This window comes from Papio anubis, chromosome 11 (assembly GCF_008728515.1).
Source record: "Papio anubis isolate 15944 chromosome 11, Panubis1.0, whole genome shotgun sequence".
In the NCBI taxonomy this organism is placed as follows: Eukaryota; Metazoa; Chordata; class Mammalia; order Primates; family Cercopithecidae; genus Papio; species Papio anubis.
The window spans coordinates 48,382,323-48,402,735 of record NC_044986.1 but is presented as its reverse complement, the minus strand read 5'-3'; the positions used below and the strand labels follow the sequence as shown (position 1 = coordinate 48,402,735).

The 20,413-nt window shown below is 35.2% G+C and overlaps 1 protein-coding gene across 3 annotated transcripts in view; it reads right to left on the bottom strand.

Annotated features, from left to right (window-relative positions):
- PRKG1 (protein kinase cGMP-dependent 1) overlaps positions 1–20,413 on the bottom strand; it is a 1,324,128-nt gene that overhangs the window by 25,343 nt on the left and 1,278,372 nt on the right. For all 3 annotated transcript variants that reach the window (XM_031652620.1, XM_031652619.1, XM_021944038.2), the window contains 2 exons: positions 6,519–6,658; positions 5,526–5,615 (listed from right to left, as the gene is read on the bottom strand). In XM_031652620.1, the coding sequence (XP_031508480.1) occupies positions 5,526–5,615; positions 6,519–6,658 (230 nt within the window). The remainder of the gene's footprint in view (positions 1–5,525; positions 5,616–6,518; positions 6,659–20,413) is intronic.

Below are 20,413 nucleotides of genomic sequence, written 5' to 3'. Positions count from 1 at the left end.
AAAAGATACAGAACCACAGAATGGATACGAACTTGCCAATCAACTATCTGCTGCCTGCAGGAGACTCACCTAACACATAAGTACTCACATAAAGTAAAGGGCTGGAAAAAGACATTTCATGCGAAGCGACACCAAAAGCCAGCAGGGATAGCTATTCTTACATCAGACAAAACAAACTTTAAAGCAACAGCAGTTAAAAGAGACACAGGGGCATTAAATAATGATAAAAGGCTTTGTCCAATAGGAAAATATCACCATCCTAAACATACATGCACCTAACACTTGAGCTTCCAAATGTATAAAACAATTACTAATAGACTTAAGAAATGAGATAGATGGCAACTCAGTAATAGTGGGGGACTTTAGTACTCCACTGACAGCACTAGACAGTCATCTAGACAGAAAGTCAACAAAGAAACAATGTATTTAAACTATATCTTGCAACAAATGGACTTAATAGATATATATAGAACATTTCATCCAACAACCACAGAATACACATTGTATTCAATAGCACATGCAACTTTTTCTCCAACATAGACCATATGATAGGCCATAACATGAGCCCCAATAAATTTAAGACTATTGAAATTATATCAAGCACTATCTCCTACCACAGTGGAATAAAACTGGAAATCAACTCCAAAAGGAACCATCAAAACCATACCAAGTACATGGAAATTAAATAACCTGCTCCTGAATGAGCATTGCATCAAAAACGAAATCAAGATGGAAACTGAAAAATTCTTTGAACTTAAAGACAATAATGAAACAACGTATCAAAACTTCTGGGATATAGTAAAGGCTATATCCTAAGGGGAAAGTTCATAGCCCTAAATGCCTACATCAAAAAGACTGAAAGAGCACAAACTGACACTCTAAGGTCACACCTCAAGGAACTAGAGAAACAAGAACAAAGGAAACCCAAACCCAGAAGAAGAAGGGAAATAACCAAAATCGGAGCAGAGCTAAATGAAATTGAAGCAAGCAAACAAACAAAAGAATACAAAATATAAATGAAACAAAAAGCTGGTCCTTTGAAAAGATTGATAAAATTGATAGATCATTGGCAAGATTAGCCAAGAAAAGAAGAGAGAAAGTCCAAATAACCTCACTAAGAAATGAAACAGGAGATATTACAACAGATACCACTGAAATACAAAAGATCATTCAAAGCTACTATGAACACCTTTATGCACAAAAACTAGAAAACCTAGACGAAAAGGATAAATTCCTGGAAAAATACAACCTTCCTAGCTTAAATGAGGAAGAATTAGATACCCTGAACAGACAAGCAGTGATATTGAAATGGTAATTTAAAAATTACCAACAACAGAAAAGTCCAGGACCAGACGATTCATGAAACAATTCTAGCAGACATTCAAAGAAGAATTTGTACCAATCCTTTTGACACTATCCCACAAGACAGAGAAAGAAGGAACTCTCCGTAAAAATAATAAGGGTGAAGCCAGCATCACCCTTATACCAAAACCAGGAAAGGGCATAAACAAAAAAGAAAATTACAGACCAATATTCTTGATGAACATAGATGCTAAAATCCTTAACAAAATACTTGCTAACCAAATCCAACAATATATCAAAAAGACATTCCACCATGATCAAGTGGGTTTCATACCAGGGATGCAGGGATAGTTTAACATACACAAGCAGATAAACATGACACACCACATAAATAGAATTAAATTAAAACAAAAATTACATGATCATTTCAATAGTGACAGAAAAAGCATTCAACACAATCCAGCATCCCTGTATGATTAAAACTCTCAGCAAAATCTGCATACAAGGAACATAACTTAATGTAATAAAAGTCATCTATGATAAACCCACAGCTAACGTAATACTGAATGGGGAAAAGTTGAAAGCATTCCCTCTGCGAACTGGAACAAGACAAGGATGCCCTCTCTCACCACTCCTCTTCAACATAGTAGTGGGAGTCCTAGCCAGAGCAATCAGACAAGAGAAACAAATAAAGGGCATCCAAATCAGTAAAGAGGAAGTCACACTGTCACTGCTTGCTGACAAAATGATCGCTTACCTTGAAAACCCTATGGACTCCTACAGAAAGCTCCTAGAACTGATAAAAGAATTCAGCAAAGTTTCTGCATACAAGATTAATGTACGTGAATCAGTAGCTCTTCTATATACCAACAGTGACCAAGCAGAGAATCAAATCAAGTACTCAACCCCTTTTACAATAGCTGCAAACAACAACAACAACAACAACAACCACCAACCAACCAAGGCTAATGGATGACCCAAATGACATAAACATTGATGAGTAAAATCAATATTGTGAAAATGACTATATTGCCAAAGTAATCTGCAAATTCAATGCAATCCCCATCAAAATACCACTATCATTCTTCACAGAATTAGAGAAAAAAAAGTCTAAAATTCATATGGAACCATAAAAGACCCCACAGAGCCAAAGCAAGATTAAGCAAAAAGAACAAATCTGGAGGCATCACACTACCTGATTTCAAACTATACTATAAGGCTATAGTCACCAAAACAGCATAATACTGGTATAAAAATAGGCACATAGATCAATGGAACAGCACAGAGAACCCAGAAATGAAACCAAATACTTATAGTCAACTGATCTTTGACAAAGCAAACAAAAATATAAAGTGGGGAAAGGACACCCTTTTCAACAAATGCTGCTGGGATAATTGGCTAGCCACATGTAGGAGAATGAAACTGGATCCTCATCTCTCACCTTGTACAAAAATCAACTCAAGATGGACTAAGGACTTAAACCTAAGACCTGAAACTACTAAAATTCTGCAAGATAGCATTGGAAAAACCCTTCTAGATATTGGCTTAGGCAAAGATTTCATGACCAAGAACCCAAAACAAAATGCAATAAAAGCAAAGATAAATAGTTGGGACCTAGTTAAACTAATGAGCTTTTGCACAGCAAAAGGAAGAGTCAGCAGAGTAAACAGACAACCCACAGAGTGGGAGAAAATCTTCACAATCTATACATCTGACAAAGGACTAATATCCAGAACATACAGCAAACTCAAACAGATCAGTAAGAATAAAAACAAATAATCCCATGAAAAGTGGTCTAAGGCATGAATAGACAATTCTCAAAAGAAGATACACAAATGGCCAATAAACATATGAAAAAATGCTCAACACTATTAAGGTCAGGGGAATGTAAATCAAAACCAAAAGATGATACCACTTCCCTCCTGCAAGAATGGCCATAATAAAAAAATCAAAAAAACAGTAGATGCTGGCATGGATGGCAGTGAACAGGGAACACTTCTACACTGCTGGAGGGAATGTAAACTAGTGCAGCTGCTATGGAAAACAGTGTGGAGATTCCTTAAAGAAGTAAAACTAGAACTACCATTTGACCCAGAGGAAAAGAAATCATTTTTCAAAAAAGGTATTTGCATACTCATGTTTATAGAAGCACAATTCACAATTGCAAAATCATGGAACCAACTCAAATGCCCATCAATCAATGAGTGGATAAAGAAACTGTGATATATATGTATGGGCATATATACATGTATATACACATATGATGCATATCTATGTCTATATATAGATATATAGATATATGTGATAGAATACTATGCAGCCATACAAAGGAATGAATTAACAGCATTTGCAGGGAACTGGATGAGATTGTAGACTATTATTCTAAGTGAAGTAACTCAAGAATGGAAAACCAAACGTCGTATGTTCTCACTGATATGTGGGGGCAAGAGATAAAAGACTACAAATATGGCTCAGTGTATACTGTTCGTGTGATGGGTACACCAAAATCTCACAAATCACCAGTGAAGAACTTACTCATGTAACCAAATACCACCTGTACCCCAACAACTTATGAAAAAATAATTTTAAAAAAGCTGTAAGAGGATAGTTGGGCTCTCCCTTTGTGGCTTATTATTGCTTTCATGTTTAATTCTACCTGTAAATCTTCTTCTATTCTAATTAGAAAAAAATGTAGAAGACTTCAAATAAATCAGTGAATTGAAATATTGAGTCAAATATAATACGGTAGAAACACATTAGATATGCCAAATGTTAACTCACAAATTTAATTAACTTTGTGCAACAAACTATACATTCTGAGGAAAGAGACCACATCCATTTTGTTTATTACTGGATCCCCAGCCTCTATCACAATGTCTGGTATATAATCTGTATGTGCATCTTAACTAGCAATAATGCATAATATATACACTTAGTCCAGATGTTAACCTTATCTCCTAATGCAAACGTGATACATTCCCTTTTATGCTTTTTTAACCTTAAATTTAAGAATTGAAATAAAATACTGATGCAATAGGATACAATGTGGTAACAAGAAATCCATTTGGCATATATAAGTAAGGCCATGGGAATAACAAGTGAAAGGGCCTGTTGTATAATGATATGAAAGTACCATAAGAACACCATTAGGAATGAGAATTTAAATCAACAGTGTATGAGGAACCACTTGTTTTACTCTGGGATATTTACAAAGTAACAAATATAAAAACCTTACATGGTTATGTACATCAGGGCTACCTATAGCTAAGTTTCAGAAGGATGCTACCCTATGAAGAGGAGTCTAGGGGGCAGGACTCAAACAAATAAGAAAAATACAGATGCCTAAAGGTGAGTGTTCAAAAGAACAAAGATGACTTTTGTATGATCAATAAATCATTCATAGAAAATAATAAAAAGATTATTCATAGGAAAATAAAAGTGTGTTTTTAAAAAACACAGGGTAGATAATGATCTCCTGAGACATTTTATAGGATAAATTATATTAGAAGATAATTAGATAATTTGCTAGTTATCTAAATATGAGATGGAAAAGACAATGAATTTGCATGATTAAAACAAACAAACAAACAAGCACCATCTAGACAAACTTTCCTTGCCCTGCAAGGGTAAGAAGGCAAATCTAAATCAGATTATTTACATGAAATATTGCTTATAAGTGGATTCTTTTCTTTTTCCTAAGACTAACCAAGGGATAAAGAGATGGCTGGAAACTTTTTTTGTTTTGAAACCAAAGAGCAATGTAGAGAGAAAAATTACTTTGGAAAAAATTCTCAGTGTCACAAAAGGCAAACTGCCTATCTGGAAAAAGAGTAGAGCAATTAAATCGGTAGTTAATTCAAATTATAATTATAAAAAAAACTACAATTCTCTTTCTGCTAAAGCAATGAATGAATTGAATTCCAACTATAGAGTTGTCTAATTCTAACATTCATGCAAAACTAAGGCCATGTATATACTTTGCTATGTACCATTTTTATGATCGACTAAGCCTGTATTGTTAGTTACAAAGTGAGTTTTATTATATGTACAATAAATCATATGTGTATAGTGGGTTATTCCCTGTGCTTACTTTAAATATTGAAATATAAGCATGTATAAAGTATAAATATGATTATTATACTTTATTATATTAATTCTTCTTATAGACCAACATGGGCAACTATGTTTTTACAGACATCATAGAAATTTCTTAAATCTCCTACCTATCCCTGAGAATGGTCCAGAGCTCTCCACCTAGACAAGCTTCCATCAACATATACAAATATTTGCTGTCCTTAAATGTTCTGTACAGTCTGTAAATTGCAAACAAGAAAACAAAGATTATAAACATTATCATCTTTTACAAGTATGCAATTCTGGGGGGCCCAGATTATAGTTTTGATTTGCCAAGCTCAAAATTTTATCAGAATGAGAGAGAGCTAAGCCCACACATGGGGAAAGGAAGTCAATGGCTCATGAATAGGATTTTAATAGAAGAAACTAGGGCACCAATCTCTCCCTTGAAATGGATTAATCATAATGATTATGGACAAAGAGGGTTCCTTGGGGTTCTTTCCATTCCAATTTGGGTGATGTTTTGAGCATGGACTGTTGGGGCAATGTTTAGTGGTCATCAACATGCAGTGAAAATGGGAATAAAGTGGATTAAACTTTACAAATTCAGACATGTATATATTTCATGTGCTATTCGCTCAAATTTATGTTACATCCTGTTTTCACTAGGTGCCACTGGAAAATTTACTACAAAAAAGCTGCTTCTGCATATAACAGTCTCCCCATTATCCATTTATTAGTACAGAGGTGGAATGGTCAGCTGTCATTTCATTTTTTTAGATCTTCAAAACATATTCAGATAATTAAAGGTTAAATAGTTTGACTTTGAATATTTTGTCTTTTAAGCATCAGAGATCTATGTAGAGTTTGGGGGTTTAAAAAAAGATAAAAACGGAACGTTAGAAACTCTGGTACGTCCTTTGGGAAAACACATTGTTTTCAGACACTGATTCTCTTTAAAAGAAAGAGTAGAATCAGAACTCTATTTTTAGAAATCAAACAAAACTTTCTTAAGATTAGATTAAAAATAAGTTTCTTTGTGCATACGAAATGTGTTAACAGTGAGCACAAGTGGCAGAGGGTTTTGTGGTGGATTTGTCACTTGGAGTTGGGTACGTCTGTCCCTGGCACGGGGCCTTTACCTCACTATGAAATCGGAATGAGCCCCCTGCATGATCTGCTTCTCTGAGCGGATGTGCTCCTGCTGTCTTGTGTCCACAATGTGACGTTTCTTGAGAATCTTCATTGCAAATGTTTTGGATTCTTCACTTTTCAACTGGACCTTAAAGAAAGAGAGAAGGGAGTAAGAAAAAGCCCATAGACTTATAAGAGGGCATTATTATCCTCAAATTAACAGGTACATGGAGCACTTAAATGAACCTTAGCCACCACGCAAGTCACACACACAGTAAATCCTTGCTAGAGCTGGGTTTAACATCCAGGGTTCACAGCTATCATCCAATCTCATGCTCTGAATTGGCTGAATTTTAACTAACTTGATTCCAAATTAATTGTGTTCACATGTGGATTAGAAGAGGTAAAATGTACTTAGTTCTAGTTTTATTATTTCATTTCATAGAGTGTGTTTGAATACATTTTATGGTTTTTCTTCTTCAATCAAAATAGTAGAAAAAAATAACTTCTTTTCCAATTTTATTTAAGCAAAGATGACCAAAAATAGGGTCATATGGGATTTTATATTCTTCCTCCTTAGTTCTAGTCCACAGATATTTCTAGAGTTTTTAACTTGAGTGGTGGACCCTAGTCTCTCCTGAGACTGCAGACTGTTATTTCTTCAGTACTGACTGTATTCATTTCTTCTTTTTAACCTTGCAGAATTTTCCCTCCCTGCAGTTTAAAGAGACAAAAAAAAAATTGTAACAAGATTTTTTCCAGGAGATTTTGAAAACTGTTTGTTTTTCTTCTCAAACAAGCATGATGGCTTTAGTTCCTTTGACCTCAACCTTTACTCTCTAGTAACTGGGAAGACCTGGAGCCTTAATATCTTTCAATGTGCCATGCCTCTCTTGCAGCCCACATGGCTCCCAGTGGCTCCAGAGGAGGCATGGATCTTCCAAATGCCTTACTCAGACAGGGTGCTGTTTATGGTTTTACAAGAAATTTCAAGAAGGTGACTTGTAGCAAAAACAAGAGAGATAACAGAGCTAATTATTTAAAAGCAATATAAGGACATTATCATTGAGTGCTCTCAAGCAGCACAATCCTCAAGATGATACCAAACAGCCCATATTATTTGGGAGTAATGAAACCTTGGGGGAAATAACATGGCATGCTGTTTCTGCTTTGTAGCTGAAGTATGGCTGTCCCCTCTTTAGTTGTTAATTATTTACTGCTTCATCAGCAGGAATAGCGAAGTTCTTAAGTGTCTTGTTCCTGCACACATGTACAGATTGAGTTCGATCTTAGAGGATATTAATGTGGCAAGTTCCGTAGGAGGGAGCATGAAGATACTGCAAATAAATGGGCCTCGCTTAGCTGCCAGCATTCATGAATCAATATGACAGGTAGAGGGAAAAATGGGTATTTGAAAATGCCTTTAACAGCCAAAGGCCTTCTGCTCTATCTGTGAAACTCAAAGATGACAGATTAGTGTGATACAAATAAATTCAGTTGTAACTCATAATAAAACACAAAATGTGAAAACTCACTTCTAAAAGAAATCTGGACAGCTAGGGAAGATGGCATGAAAAAATGAGCTCTCTTACAGTACTACAATTCAGAGAAGAAGGAGTAAAGTCATATTCCCTCTTCAGAGTCATATCCAGTTAAACTAGTGAGTACTGTTGTGTAGTTCAAAAATGCCTACTATAAAAATTATTCTCTTCAGTGATGATAACGCAGATTTTTTTTTTCTCTATGAACACAGGGTAGGAGGAAAGAATTCAGCCTTTATAGTCACAGGTCTGGACTTGAATTCTGACTCCGCTTAGTCTGTCTCCAGTTTAAGCAACTATTCTCTCTCGGGCTAGTTGCTTAACTGCTCTGAGCCCTAGTTCTGGCTGAGGATAATACCAGATACCACAGTTATTATGATCCTAAATGAGAACACGCCACCAAATATGCATTCATTGATGAACTCTCTGCTTGTAACCAGCAATCTCTACTGAATAGGAAAAATCAAATGTTGCTATTTCAGAGGAACAAACTGATTTCCAAAAACAATTCCTATCTTTCCCAAGGTGACAGAGCTATCAAGTGGCAGAACTGGATTCATGTTCAGGTCTTTTTTGGCCCAAGCTATTTCTATTATATGCTGCTTCCCTTCAGCTGAATACAAACCAATTAAACACACAGTGATTGATACTTTGCAAATCAAAGTTTAATGGAATCGACTAACGCATGGACTGTGAGATAAACTGAACAATATTTCTATTACATTAAGCTTAACTTATACTAGGCATGTGATTTGGGAGAACAGCCAAAGCCTCACTGACATTTTCCTAGGCACTTCCAGGGACCTCCTTGTGTTAGGGGTTTGGGGTAAGTGATTGCTTGAATACTGCAAGGAGAAGCCAAGTGGGGTAGGAAGAAGGTGATGAGAGCTGGTGGGTGGCATATGTCATAAGAGATAGGTGAAGGCTACAGAAATTCTTGGGAGTCAGGCTTACTACTTGCCAATTTAAAAACATTAATCACAGAAAGTTTATAGAACTATACTGCTAACCTACTGAGGCTTTCTGCTTTGCCTTTACTTTGCATAGAAGCAGTCCTTGGGTCTAGAATCATCTTCCTTCTTTGCACTCTGTACAAGATCTCATGAGTTCCTTAGGGCAGGGCCCTTAGAATCTCCACTTTCAATTTAAACCCGAATGCTACAAGACTCACAGAATTCAGGATCCTAACCAGAAAGTCGGGGTACCTGAGGACCACTCGTGTGAACTAACTCAACAGAGACAGTCGAGAATGTTGAAGTTAATAATCTGCATAAAGTCCAAGTAACATATTCATCAGAAATCTTCTGATAAACCAACAACTTTCCAAAGATCATTCAAGAATGTTCAATTCAACATTGTTTCTAATGGAAAATTTTAGAAACAATCTAAATTTCTAGCAAGAGGAGGAGCTTGCAAAAATAAATTATGGTATATCCATGCAATGCAACTATAAAAATGATTACTTAGAATTATATTTAACATTATGGAAAAATAACCAAAACAAATAACCAAAACATGAATAAAAGATACTGATTATAAGACAGCATACATTTTATGATCTCACAGTGTGTTTGTATATTAGTGTGTATATATACATATATATACACACACACATCTATATGTGAAATAAATTTATGAAGAGACAATCAGAAATGTGTTCATCAATATGTTAACAATGATTTTTCCTTAGGGATTTTTTTGGTTGATTTTTACTTCTTTTTACTTTTTGAATTGCTTAACTTTTGAACAATCATCATATCTTGCTTTTATAATGAGTAAAAGTAAAACTCTCGTCATGAAAAAACTTGCAAGTCTCTTTTATTTATTTATTTATTTATTTATTTATTTATTTATTTATTTATTTTTTGAGACGGAGTCTCGCTCTGTCGCCCAGGCTGGAGTGCAGTGGCTGGATCTCAGCTCACTGCAAGCTCCACCTCCCAGGTTTACGCCATTCTCCTGCCTCAGCCTCCCGAGTAGCTGGGACTACAGGCGCCCGCCACCTCGCCCCGCTAATTTTTTGTATTTTTTAGTAGAGACGGGGTTTCACCGTGTTAGCCAGGATGGTCTCAATCTCCTGACCTCGTGATCCGCCCGTCTCAGCCTCCCAAAGGCAAGTCTCTTTTAAATTGTAATCGCTATTTATTATTATTGTCTGAATCTTTCTAATTTATTCTGATTCAACTAGAATTCCATGAATGCAAAGATATGAAGAAATTGTACAGAGCATAACAACCTATTGAGGTCTGGGGCTGAACCACACTATTACCTTTTTACAGGGCTGGCTACAAGCATTTTTTTCAATATAAACTCTGAGTAAGTTATAGCAATTTGTATTTGTTGAGGCTAAGATATTATGTTTTATTATAAAATATTTTAACCTAATCCATGATGAATTATAAGGTGACATTTTGTTTTCTTTTTATTTTTCCTGTTGTCCAAATTAATTATACCAAGTCCACTTGTGTACATTTAAGATAATAATAATGGTGATGATGATGATGATGATGATGATAATGATGATTTTTTTAGCAAGTTGCTTAGAGCTATGAAATTCCTTTTGAGTATGGAAAGAGACCAGCCAGGAAAAGAGGAGTACAGGAGTGCATATTTTTCTTCTGCCTCTTGCCAAGGACTAGCTTAGATAGTTATGCATGGTCCTCAGGTTTGTCTTCCTTTGAAGACTGTCCTAATCTCCTAGGTGTACAGACTAATACACTGGTTGAGAGTGTGACTAGTGTGATATTTGACTAATTTTTTTCAATCTCAACCTTTTTTTTTGAGAACACATGGACACAGGGAGAGATAAAACACACACTGGGGCCTGTCGGGGGAGGGCTGGTGGGTGTTGGCAGAGAGCATCAGGAGAAATAGCTAATGCATGCTGGCTTAATATCAGATGATGGGCTGATAAGTGCAGCAAACCATCATGGTACATGTTTACCTAGGTAACAAACATGCACATCCTGCACATGTACTCCAGAACTTAAAAAAAGGTCTAAAATAATAATAATAAAGCATTAATATTGGTTCATTAATTATATTAAATGTACCATACTAATGTAAGTTGTCAATAATAGGAGTAATTAGGTTCAGCGTATATAGGAATTTTCTGTACTATCTTCACATTTTTCTGTAATTATATAGCTGTTCTCAAAAACAAAGATTATGGATGCTTATACCACACTGGTTTTACTCTCAAAATTCCTACAAAGGGAAAATGAACAAGAAAATCTGAATACTCAATATCTTCATTTTATTTTATAGAAGAAATGCTATGTGCTATCTTAGAAATTAGAATTGGTAAATGTTTCATTTACAATAAACTGTTACTTCAATATGAAGTATTATATTGACATTTGAATGAATGTATACTTGGGCCAAGTAGATCTTAAGGTGGGAATTTTTGACAAGGATTTTGACAAGTTCTTAACTATCTGGGTATAGCTGATGTCTGCATAATACTGGCCTGAAAATGAGAGGTGATGTCATCAGCATTTAAAGCGCTTTGAAGATGCATTTGCTGGTTGTATTTAAATAGAGTACATCCTTCCTTTCTAGGTAGGGTAGTTGGTTGCCTTAAAAAGGCTTGTTTCCTACTGGACCCAACTTTTTGCCCTTATTAGGAAGGAAGATTATGATCAAGGCAAGGTTAAAACTGGCTCAGTACCACTGGCTGTGAGTTGGTCCTTAGAATTTGTATCTATTCATTCATTTAACCTTGTTATTAAGAGCTCATAGCTTATTTTGCACTGTCAATATCTTAATTATTTTGGAAGAAAATTACTTCCTGAACTACACTATAATTGAAATGATTTCTTAAATTCAAAGCTTAAATGGTCAGTGTCACATGACTCATTATTATGCAAAAGTCCTATATGAAGTGGTTCAAATTATATTTCCATGCACTGCAGGAGAAGGGTACTCCCTTTATGCTCTCCCTTAGGTAAACTGATGCTACAGAACAAAGGTGATGAAGGGAGTTTAGGAAAACATAAACCTGAGACCTAATTCTGGATCTCTGACAAATAAGTCATATAATCTCACTGGGCCTCAGACCACTTTTCAGAAAATAAAGGGCGAAACTATATTATCTTTAAAAACTCATTCCAGCTAGAGAATTCTATACATCTGCAATTTGACACAATATGCACTTTGAAAGCACATTAATTATATTTAACCTTACAGAAACGGCCCAACAAACATGTGGCAATATCTTGAGAAGAAAGAAAAGGGGAAATACTCCAAGTAACACACAGGTCGCTTAAGGAAACATGATGGTCCTCTCTGAAAGTATGACCTTGACTTTATATTTATGTTCATATTCTATTGGGTGGTGCGGGTTTTATTTTCTCTGTCCTCTCAACCTCAACATATGAAGGGATTGGTTTCTGTTATATTCTCTGTGTTACTAACTTTCAAATAACACACACTGGAAAACAGTAGCAGTAGCTTTCTCAGGAAGAGCATTAAAATGGACTTCAACGCATAAGGGAATCCGGGCAGAGTCACCGTAATTGTAATAGCTGCAAAATAGGAATGACAAATATTTTCTCTAAATAAAATAGCACAAAATTTTAATCAGGAAATCTATTATTTGGTGAAGCATAAAGCCATTTTTTAGTTTCGGCTCTCTTTAACCTGGGAGAAAAAGGCCTTGTAAGTAATCCAGAAATAATTTGGCAAGGTCTGTGATTTTATGTTTAAGTAACCCACATTTAATATAAATTGAGATAACTTAAGGAATTTATGACAAGTGCTGTAGTGAAACGTTCTACAAAAGGAAGAAAAGAAGAAAAAAAAAAGCCTAGGGTGGGGGTGGCAAGAAGAGAGAAAGCCCTACATTGAGAGACTATGAGTATCTTATCCTATTAGATTAACCATGCCAAAGGGCAGGTTCACCAAAACCAGCCAAAGGCATATAATAAAACATCAACAATAAGAACATCAGCAAACAAACCACTAGACTCTCTATAAATGCATAAGCACTCTGTTCCACCTCTATCATTTTCCAATATTCTCCTATTGCCAGACAGCTCTTCACAGCCCTGTAAGACGCTGGCCTTAGATTCTATGTTCAGAAAACAATGTAAACATCCTGTTCTGCAGCAGTGGAGTATAATCACAAAGCTGAAGTGGGGCGTGCAGAAGCCATAAAACTGCCATAAAATTCAGGAGGAAAAAAGGCATGAAGTGACTATACATTAAATAACTGGGTATTTAGATTATTGAACTAGATCATACATGTAAAAACTAAAAACATTTAGTATAACACAAAATTTTAGCATCTGAATATCTGTACCAGTAAAGGTAAATCTCAAGAGATAGAAAGTAGATGAGAGGCCAGGTGTGGTGGTTTACGCCTGTAATGCCAGCACTTTGGGAGACTGAGGCAAGCAGATCACTTGAGCTCACAAGTTTGAGACCAGCCATGGGCAACATGGCCATGTCTCTACAAAAAACACAAAAATTAGCCGGGCATGGTGGTGCACGCCTGTAGTCCCAGCTACTTGGGAGGCTGAGGTAGGAGATTGCTTGAGCCGCCAAGCTCAAGCTGTAGTGAGCCAAGATCATGCCACTGCACTCCAGCCTGGGTAACAGAGTAAGACCCTGTCTCCACAAAAAAAAAAAAAAAAAAAAAAAACCCTGGAGATTGGAATGGAGAGTATTTCTAAATGGGCACAAGGGTTCTTACTGCAGTGGTAGGAAGGTCCTAAAACTGGGATATATGATCGTCATACAATTCGAAAAATCACTAAATTATACACTTAAAATGGGAACGTTTTATGGTATGTAAATTATACCTCAATGAAGTTGTTAAAGAATTTTTAAAAAGAGAGAGAACTCATCATTTCTTAAATCTACAACTTCTAGTTCTGTATTGATTTGTCAGGTAGCTATATGTTTCATTTACATTTTAAGGAATTTAATATCAAAAATGTATTTCTCTATGTTTACTTTTTCACTTACAATAAAAGTTCCTCACTTAGTCAAAAACTAGATTTTTAAGGTCTAATTTCTGTTAAATATTGACACATTTTTAAAAAGTCATTTTTAATGATTTTACTACTTGTTTATTGAAAAACCTAAATATAAAAGTCTTATTTTTAAAAAAATTAGGATCATGAATACATTTAAACAAAATGTACGTAATTAACACAAAGTTCTTTAAAAGCTATCTTGTCAAAATAATAGGTACAGTCGGCTTTCTGCATCTGTGGGTTCTACATCCACATTCAAACAACCAAGGATTGAAAATACTTGGAAAAAAAAATGGATGGTTGTGTTTGAGGTGAACATATATAGACATTTTTCTTGTCATTATTCTCTAAACAATACAGTATAACAGCTACTTACATAACATTTGCACCGTATTAGGTATTGTAAATAAACTAGAGATGATTTAAAATATAGGAGAGAATGTGTGTATATGCAAATACTATGCCATTTTCTATTAGGGACTTGAGCATCTATAAATTTTGGTATCTGCAGCTGGAAGAGGTATTGGTGAGGACAGGTCCTAGAACCAATCTCCCATGGATACTGGGGATTGGGAGGTTAAAATATTGCAATAATAAACCAACTGTGGTTGTATGCAAGTCCGTATGACATCCTAAAGCTTCATTTTCCTTACTTAAGGGAATAACACCAGGCCAGGCGCAGTGGCTCACGCTTGTAATCCCAGCACTTTGGGAGGCTGAGGCTGGCAGATCATTTGAGGTCAGGAGTTCAAGACCAGCCAGCCTGGCCAACATGGTGAAACTTCATCTCTACCAAAAATATAAAAATTAGCTGGGCGTGGCGGTGGGTGTCTGTAATCCCAGCTACTCAGGAGACTGAGGCAGGAGAATTGCTTGAACTCGGGAGGCGGAGGTTGCAGTGAGTCAAGATCGTGCCACTGCACTTCAGCCTGGGCAACAGAGCAAGACTCCATTTCAAAACAAAATAAATAAATAAATAAATAATTTTAAAAAACAGCTTCATATTATAGAAACATATATTGTAAGATCAAATCAGATAGTGTATGTGAACATTCTTTAGAAAATAAAAAGTATTATGTAAGAATGATCATCACTACTATGATTTCCAAGATACAGTATCTTACTATTACAATTCATAATTAAATCTGTTTTTAAGTTAGTAGTCCCAATCAACTGAATGAAAACAGGATTAGGAAAAATCTACCTGTTTGAATTTTAGGAAATTTTACTTTCATGGTGAAAGAAAAAGCAATTTTATTACTCTGACTCAAATAACTTTTTGGACATGGCCCACTAAAGTGCCCACATGTTCAGGAGAAGCCAGCTTACGACATTCATAAAATAAGATGAAATGCTTTAAGTGAACAGAAAGCTTCTATCCTACAAATCAGTGTTGGATTATATTTCCCAACATTTCTTAACAACAACAATAACAAAAAGTACTAATTCTATTATTAACTTAAGCAGAGATCACAGTAACTTCTCTATTTCCCTCACTTTTCTCTGCACAATAACATCATATGATTTATTTTTCCCCTTGGCCAATGTCTGAAATTTAAGAATGAACCATAGCATTTGCCTTGTTTCATAGGATACATAAGAGAGAACAATAAAAGAAACTTGTCACAGCCTGAGCGATACATGTTTGAAAGACCCGGAGAATGCAAAGGATAGATTATGAGTGTGACAGAGATGTCAGAATTGGAAAGCTTTTCAGCCATGAGGCATAGACGCACAACACTGTTGTAGTGGTGACTCAACTTCATGGTAAAGGCTTTATGCATCAAAGTTCCTATTCATAGATAGTCCCGTCGTCCCCCACCTACACACACACACACTCATACATACACAGAGTCAGGTATAACATTTTCAGAAGAAAAGAGGATAGAAAAGTAGCTTATTTTTCTATATGCCTTTTCATTTGATTCCATCTGCCATTTGCACAATGGACAGATAATCAAGAGAGGGTCTCTCTTCTTCTCATCCTCGTTTTTCTTTCTTCATTTACCTCAACACCTCATCAAAAATATCAGTAATCTTATTTGCTCTGTAACTTGCCTTCAGACTTAAAATCAGTTCTACAGCTAGCGACCAGAAATATCAGGAAATATCTATATTATTAAATTTAAATTTATTAAAAGACAAAGTTATTTTTGAAGAGGAGGTAAGTTGTTTTTTTTTTTCTATTTTTTAAAGACATTTAACTTTCAGTTTGGAGGAAAGTCAGAAAAAGAACCTGATACTTTTTTATTTTTAATTATACTGTGAACAAAGGCCTGGACAATTTCCTAGAAGTTACTTGCAAACCAAAGAACATTTATAATTTCCCTTATTAAGGAATTAGCATTCATTCATTTTCATTCAAAAGATTACCTACATTGAGTGTCTTATCATTCCTTAAATGTAACATTTATTTCCTACCGCTTTTATGCTAAATAAACTTTACTTCATTTTGCAGTGATTATTAAAAGTGGTACTTACAGGATTTTATTACCTATAATATACTTTAAATTATTTTTTCAGCAACTAATCAAATATTTTTCATCCTTTACCCAATACTTTAGTTTCTATGCACAATCTCACTTGTATAAGGAAATACTATGTGTATCAGTTTTGAAAACTTGTTCACATATTTTAAATTAAGCACATGAATAGCTCACATAAATTCAATTTATTCTAATACTTAAAGTACACATATAACTATGTAGATGAGGTCGAATATTTAAATTTCAATTCCTTCCATTTATTGACTCTGAAAATCTAAAATGGGTTGAAATGAAACAGAGGATGACATACTGTGAAATTCAACTCTCTTTCTGACATGTGACCCAATTAACTCATGAAAGGTTTTGCATTGAGGTTATACTTCTAAAATATAGGGATGAATGACTTTATAATTTTTTTAAACTGTTATATACTGGAAAACTTTAATAAAATGGCTTATAATCAGATCTTAATGTCTTATTACATGCTATCCTCAAACTTTGTCCCTCTGATGTTACAAAAAGGATAACTATACAATTCATCTGTGTAGTAAAAAACCACTTATATCCCCTAAAGCTATTACAATTTAAAATACTTTTTAAAATACTGAAAAAGTGCTGGGAGACAGGGCTGGGGGAATGGGAATGAGGGTGGAGAGGATGGGGTTGGAAGGATGTAGGGGAGAACCTGCTAACCTAGAATTCAATGAATCTTTCAATAATAAGGCAAAATAAAGACCTTTTCAGATAAAAGTAAATTAAGGAAAAAAGAAAAAGATAACTTCTTCCCCCATATGATTCTGGTATTTCACATTTATCTTGTGTTTCAGATTTTCACAAATATAAAAGGACATCAACTGTAGCTAAGTCAGTTCAATAAGAATCTACTGGATTTTGCCTATACCAGTTTACTTTAGGGAAAACAGTCACATTAAAAATTTAAATTGCTTTGTTTGTGTAGATGTGGCATCCAAGGTCAAAGTGATGACCAGACAGTGGCTCTCCTTTAACTTATTTGTTTGAACTTCTTTTGGATAGTGATGATCTCCCCACTATCAGTGTGAACGTGAAAGGCAGTGGGCTGGAGCTGGGGCCTAAGAACAAACTACCTGGCCCACAAAAGCTCCTGACCTCATAGCTCAATGTTCAAGCTAATATGTTGCATATGTCAATGACAATGGGGAATACTGAGGGACCAAGTACTAATTAGCAATAAATTAAATATATGCAATTGATGAGATATATTGAAACATACAGAATTACCTGTTTTATATTTTTTCCAGAAAGCAAGATAAGTTACTTCATTTTATTTAAAAAGATAGGACTATTTTCTACATAACTAAGACACACAAGGGGACTATTTTTCCCTCTCGATGGAAGGAATCCCTCTTTGAAAGTGTTTACGTGAAATTTTCAGGAATGCAGACTGCACTGTGGTACAAAATAACCTACTTTTGTCAGAAGAGAAATTATGATGTCTATTTCTAGGAGCAGCGCCACCTAAAAATAGCTTGTCTAGTCACCTTATAGTGCTTTCTTTCATGTCATAGATAGAAGTTTGGAGCAGAGTCTGTGTTTATATGCTTTCATTACTCAATGTCCAAACAACTCTTTTTTTTTTGGCAAGTCTAATCTTTTTAAAGAATATAATACAATTATACTCTACTGATCAGCTATCTAATATTTCTCTCTGCTCCCCTAACAGTAATTCACTCTAGTCTAGTCACTTGCTTTGGTGTCCTGTAACAACATGTGGCCTTTTATGTTGTAACCCTTGCCTGGAATGGCCTTTTCCCAGAATGGCCTTTCCCCATCTGTTCATTTAAATCCCAACCTATTCTCCACTGCCTGGCTTCAGTTCTGTATATCTTCCCAGGCCCTCTTCTACTCCATCAATTTCAAATGACCTCTCTCCTGATGAAATACTGAGAACTCTTCTGCATACTTTTTAATTTAACACAATAGCATAAGATTTTGTTTGCTACTTTTCAAATATCTTAATCTTATCTTCTTTCTTAGAAGGAGGCAGAAATTCCTTGAGGGCAGGAATCATGTCTGATATTTTTATATCCCAGAAATAGTTTGGGTTTTTTAAAACAGATGATTTTTGCCTAATGTGATGTACCCATTAATTCTCTGGATTTAAAAAAAATAATATTTATGTCAGAGAAAACAAAAAGGCAAGTATGACCTAAATGTTAACTTTTGGAAGAGCTGTTTTATCACCAATTATCTTAAGCTTTGGAAAGACATACCCAGTGGATTCTAGATTTATATTGATCATTCTAAAATCCTATGCAGGTTTAGAGGAGAGACTACTAACATTTTATCTTGTGGTAGGATACTGACTTCAACTACCTGTAATAAAAAATAGGCATTTCAATTGATTGCTAATATATAAAATTTCTATAATTTCACAAGATGTGTTAGAAAGTAACTTACATTTGTTTTCATTCATGTAATCTAAATTTTATTATAATTATCAATGTACAAAAGAAAATTTATTGTACAATAATGAGATGAAGTAATGCTTATCTTACTTTATTTGCATATGCCAAAGTAGAGATAAGCTTTACTGCTTGTAATTTCTGCATTGAAACTGTCATGTGGTTATTTTAGCTGTTGCAGTATATTATTACTACACGTACTGATGCTTAATTAGTATTTATTAGATCAGATTTTCATTAGCTATCTGAAGAACTTATTTTCTGAGAAATGAATGCTATTTATTACAGTTAATAATTTTTGTCCATTTTCATTCTTTTGAAGAATAAACATAAAATGAGAATTACATATTTAATAATAAACCATGTAGAGTACCACTAGAGAAGAGGCTATGTTAAAATGAAGCAAACTTTCAGTTTCAGCCAGTATTGAGTCCTTACTCACTTTACTTACAGAGGACACAAGGCCTTAGGGCAGCAGGGTTTCCCCCCGGTGTCCAGTGCAGCATAAATCACTGTGGGTACACATGGCAATGCTGCCCAAAGATCTCCACAGCTATTCTGTTTCATTGCTGTGTGGCTTGGCTGTAGAAAGCTCTTGAAATGTTTTCATCGTACATGGGGTTTCCCTTTGGAGTTAAGTTGCTCACCTTTCGCAATAAGACTCTGCTGACTGAGCAATGGGTTTATCACCTAACTTCTTGCTTAATCACCTCTTAGTCTCTTTTTTTTTTCAATTGGTTTACATAGCACTCCAAGCCTGCTTGCTTGTTTTTATAGCGCCAAGGCAGCTGGCAAAAATGCTGTGAGAGTGGTATGGATGTCATGAACAGACACACACGTTGTTAACTACACGTGCTTGTCTTAGCATAAATTGGTTCTCACAACTACCACATGTTCTTTTCCTGGGCAATCCAGTTATGTGGTTTAGAAACTGAACTGCAGCAGAGAAGGAATGAGAGGTAACTTTTGTATTCAACTTGCCAAGAGCCAGGTCTTTATTATGCCCAATTGAGGTTCCATGGGTTAAGAAGGCTGGAGAAAAACTAGATATGATTCAGCAGTTTGCACTGAAAACGATTTCCCATTGAGAGGTTAAGAGGTGGGGCTTCACAATTTAGAAGTGAAATGGATAAATAAAAGCAGGCTACTTCAGGTGCACACAGGTTCAGCATAAGGGATATTGAAAATTGTTTCCCATCTCCTCTCATGACAGATGAGAAAGTTAAGAGCTTTAGTGGTCTGGAGAAATTTAATAGAAGCTATCATTGAAGGTCATTTGAAGACCTCTGGGCTCTTACTTATATTAGAATAATGGTTGCACTCTCAGGCCTTGGCTTAGCAGTGGAAAAGAAAAGAGTAAAATCATTTCATTCCCTTCCTTTTCTATGCATATAGCTGGAAGTGATAAAGAGAACTATCATTAGCATGTTTTAATAATAATAGCAACAGTA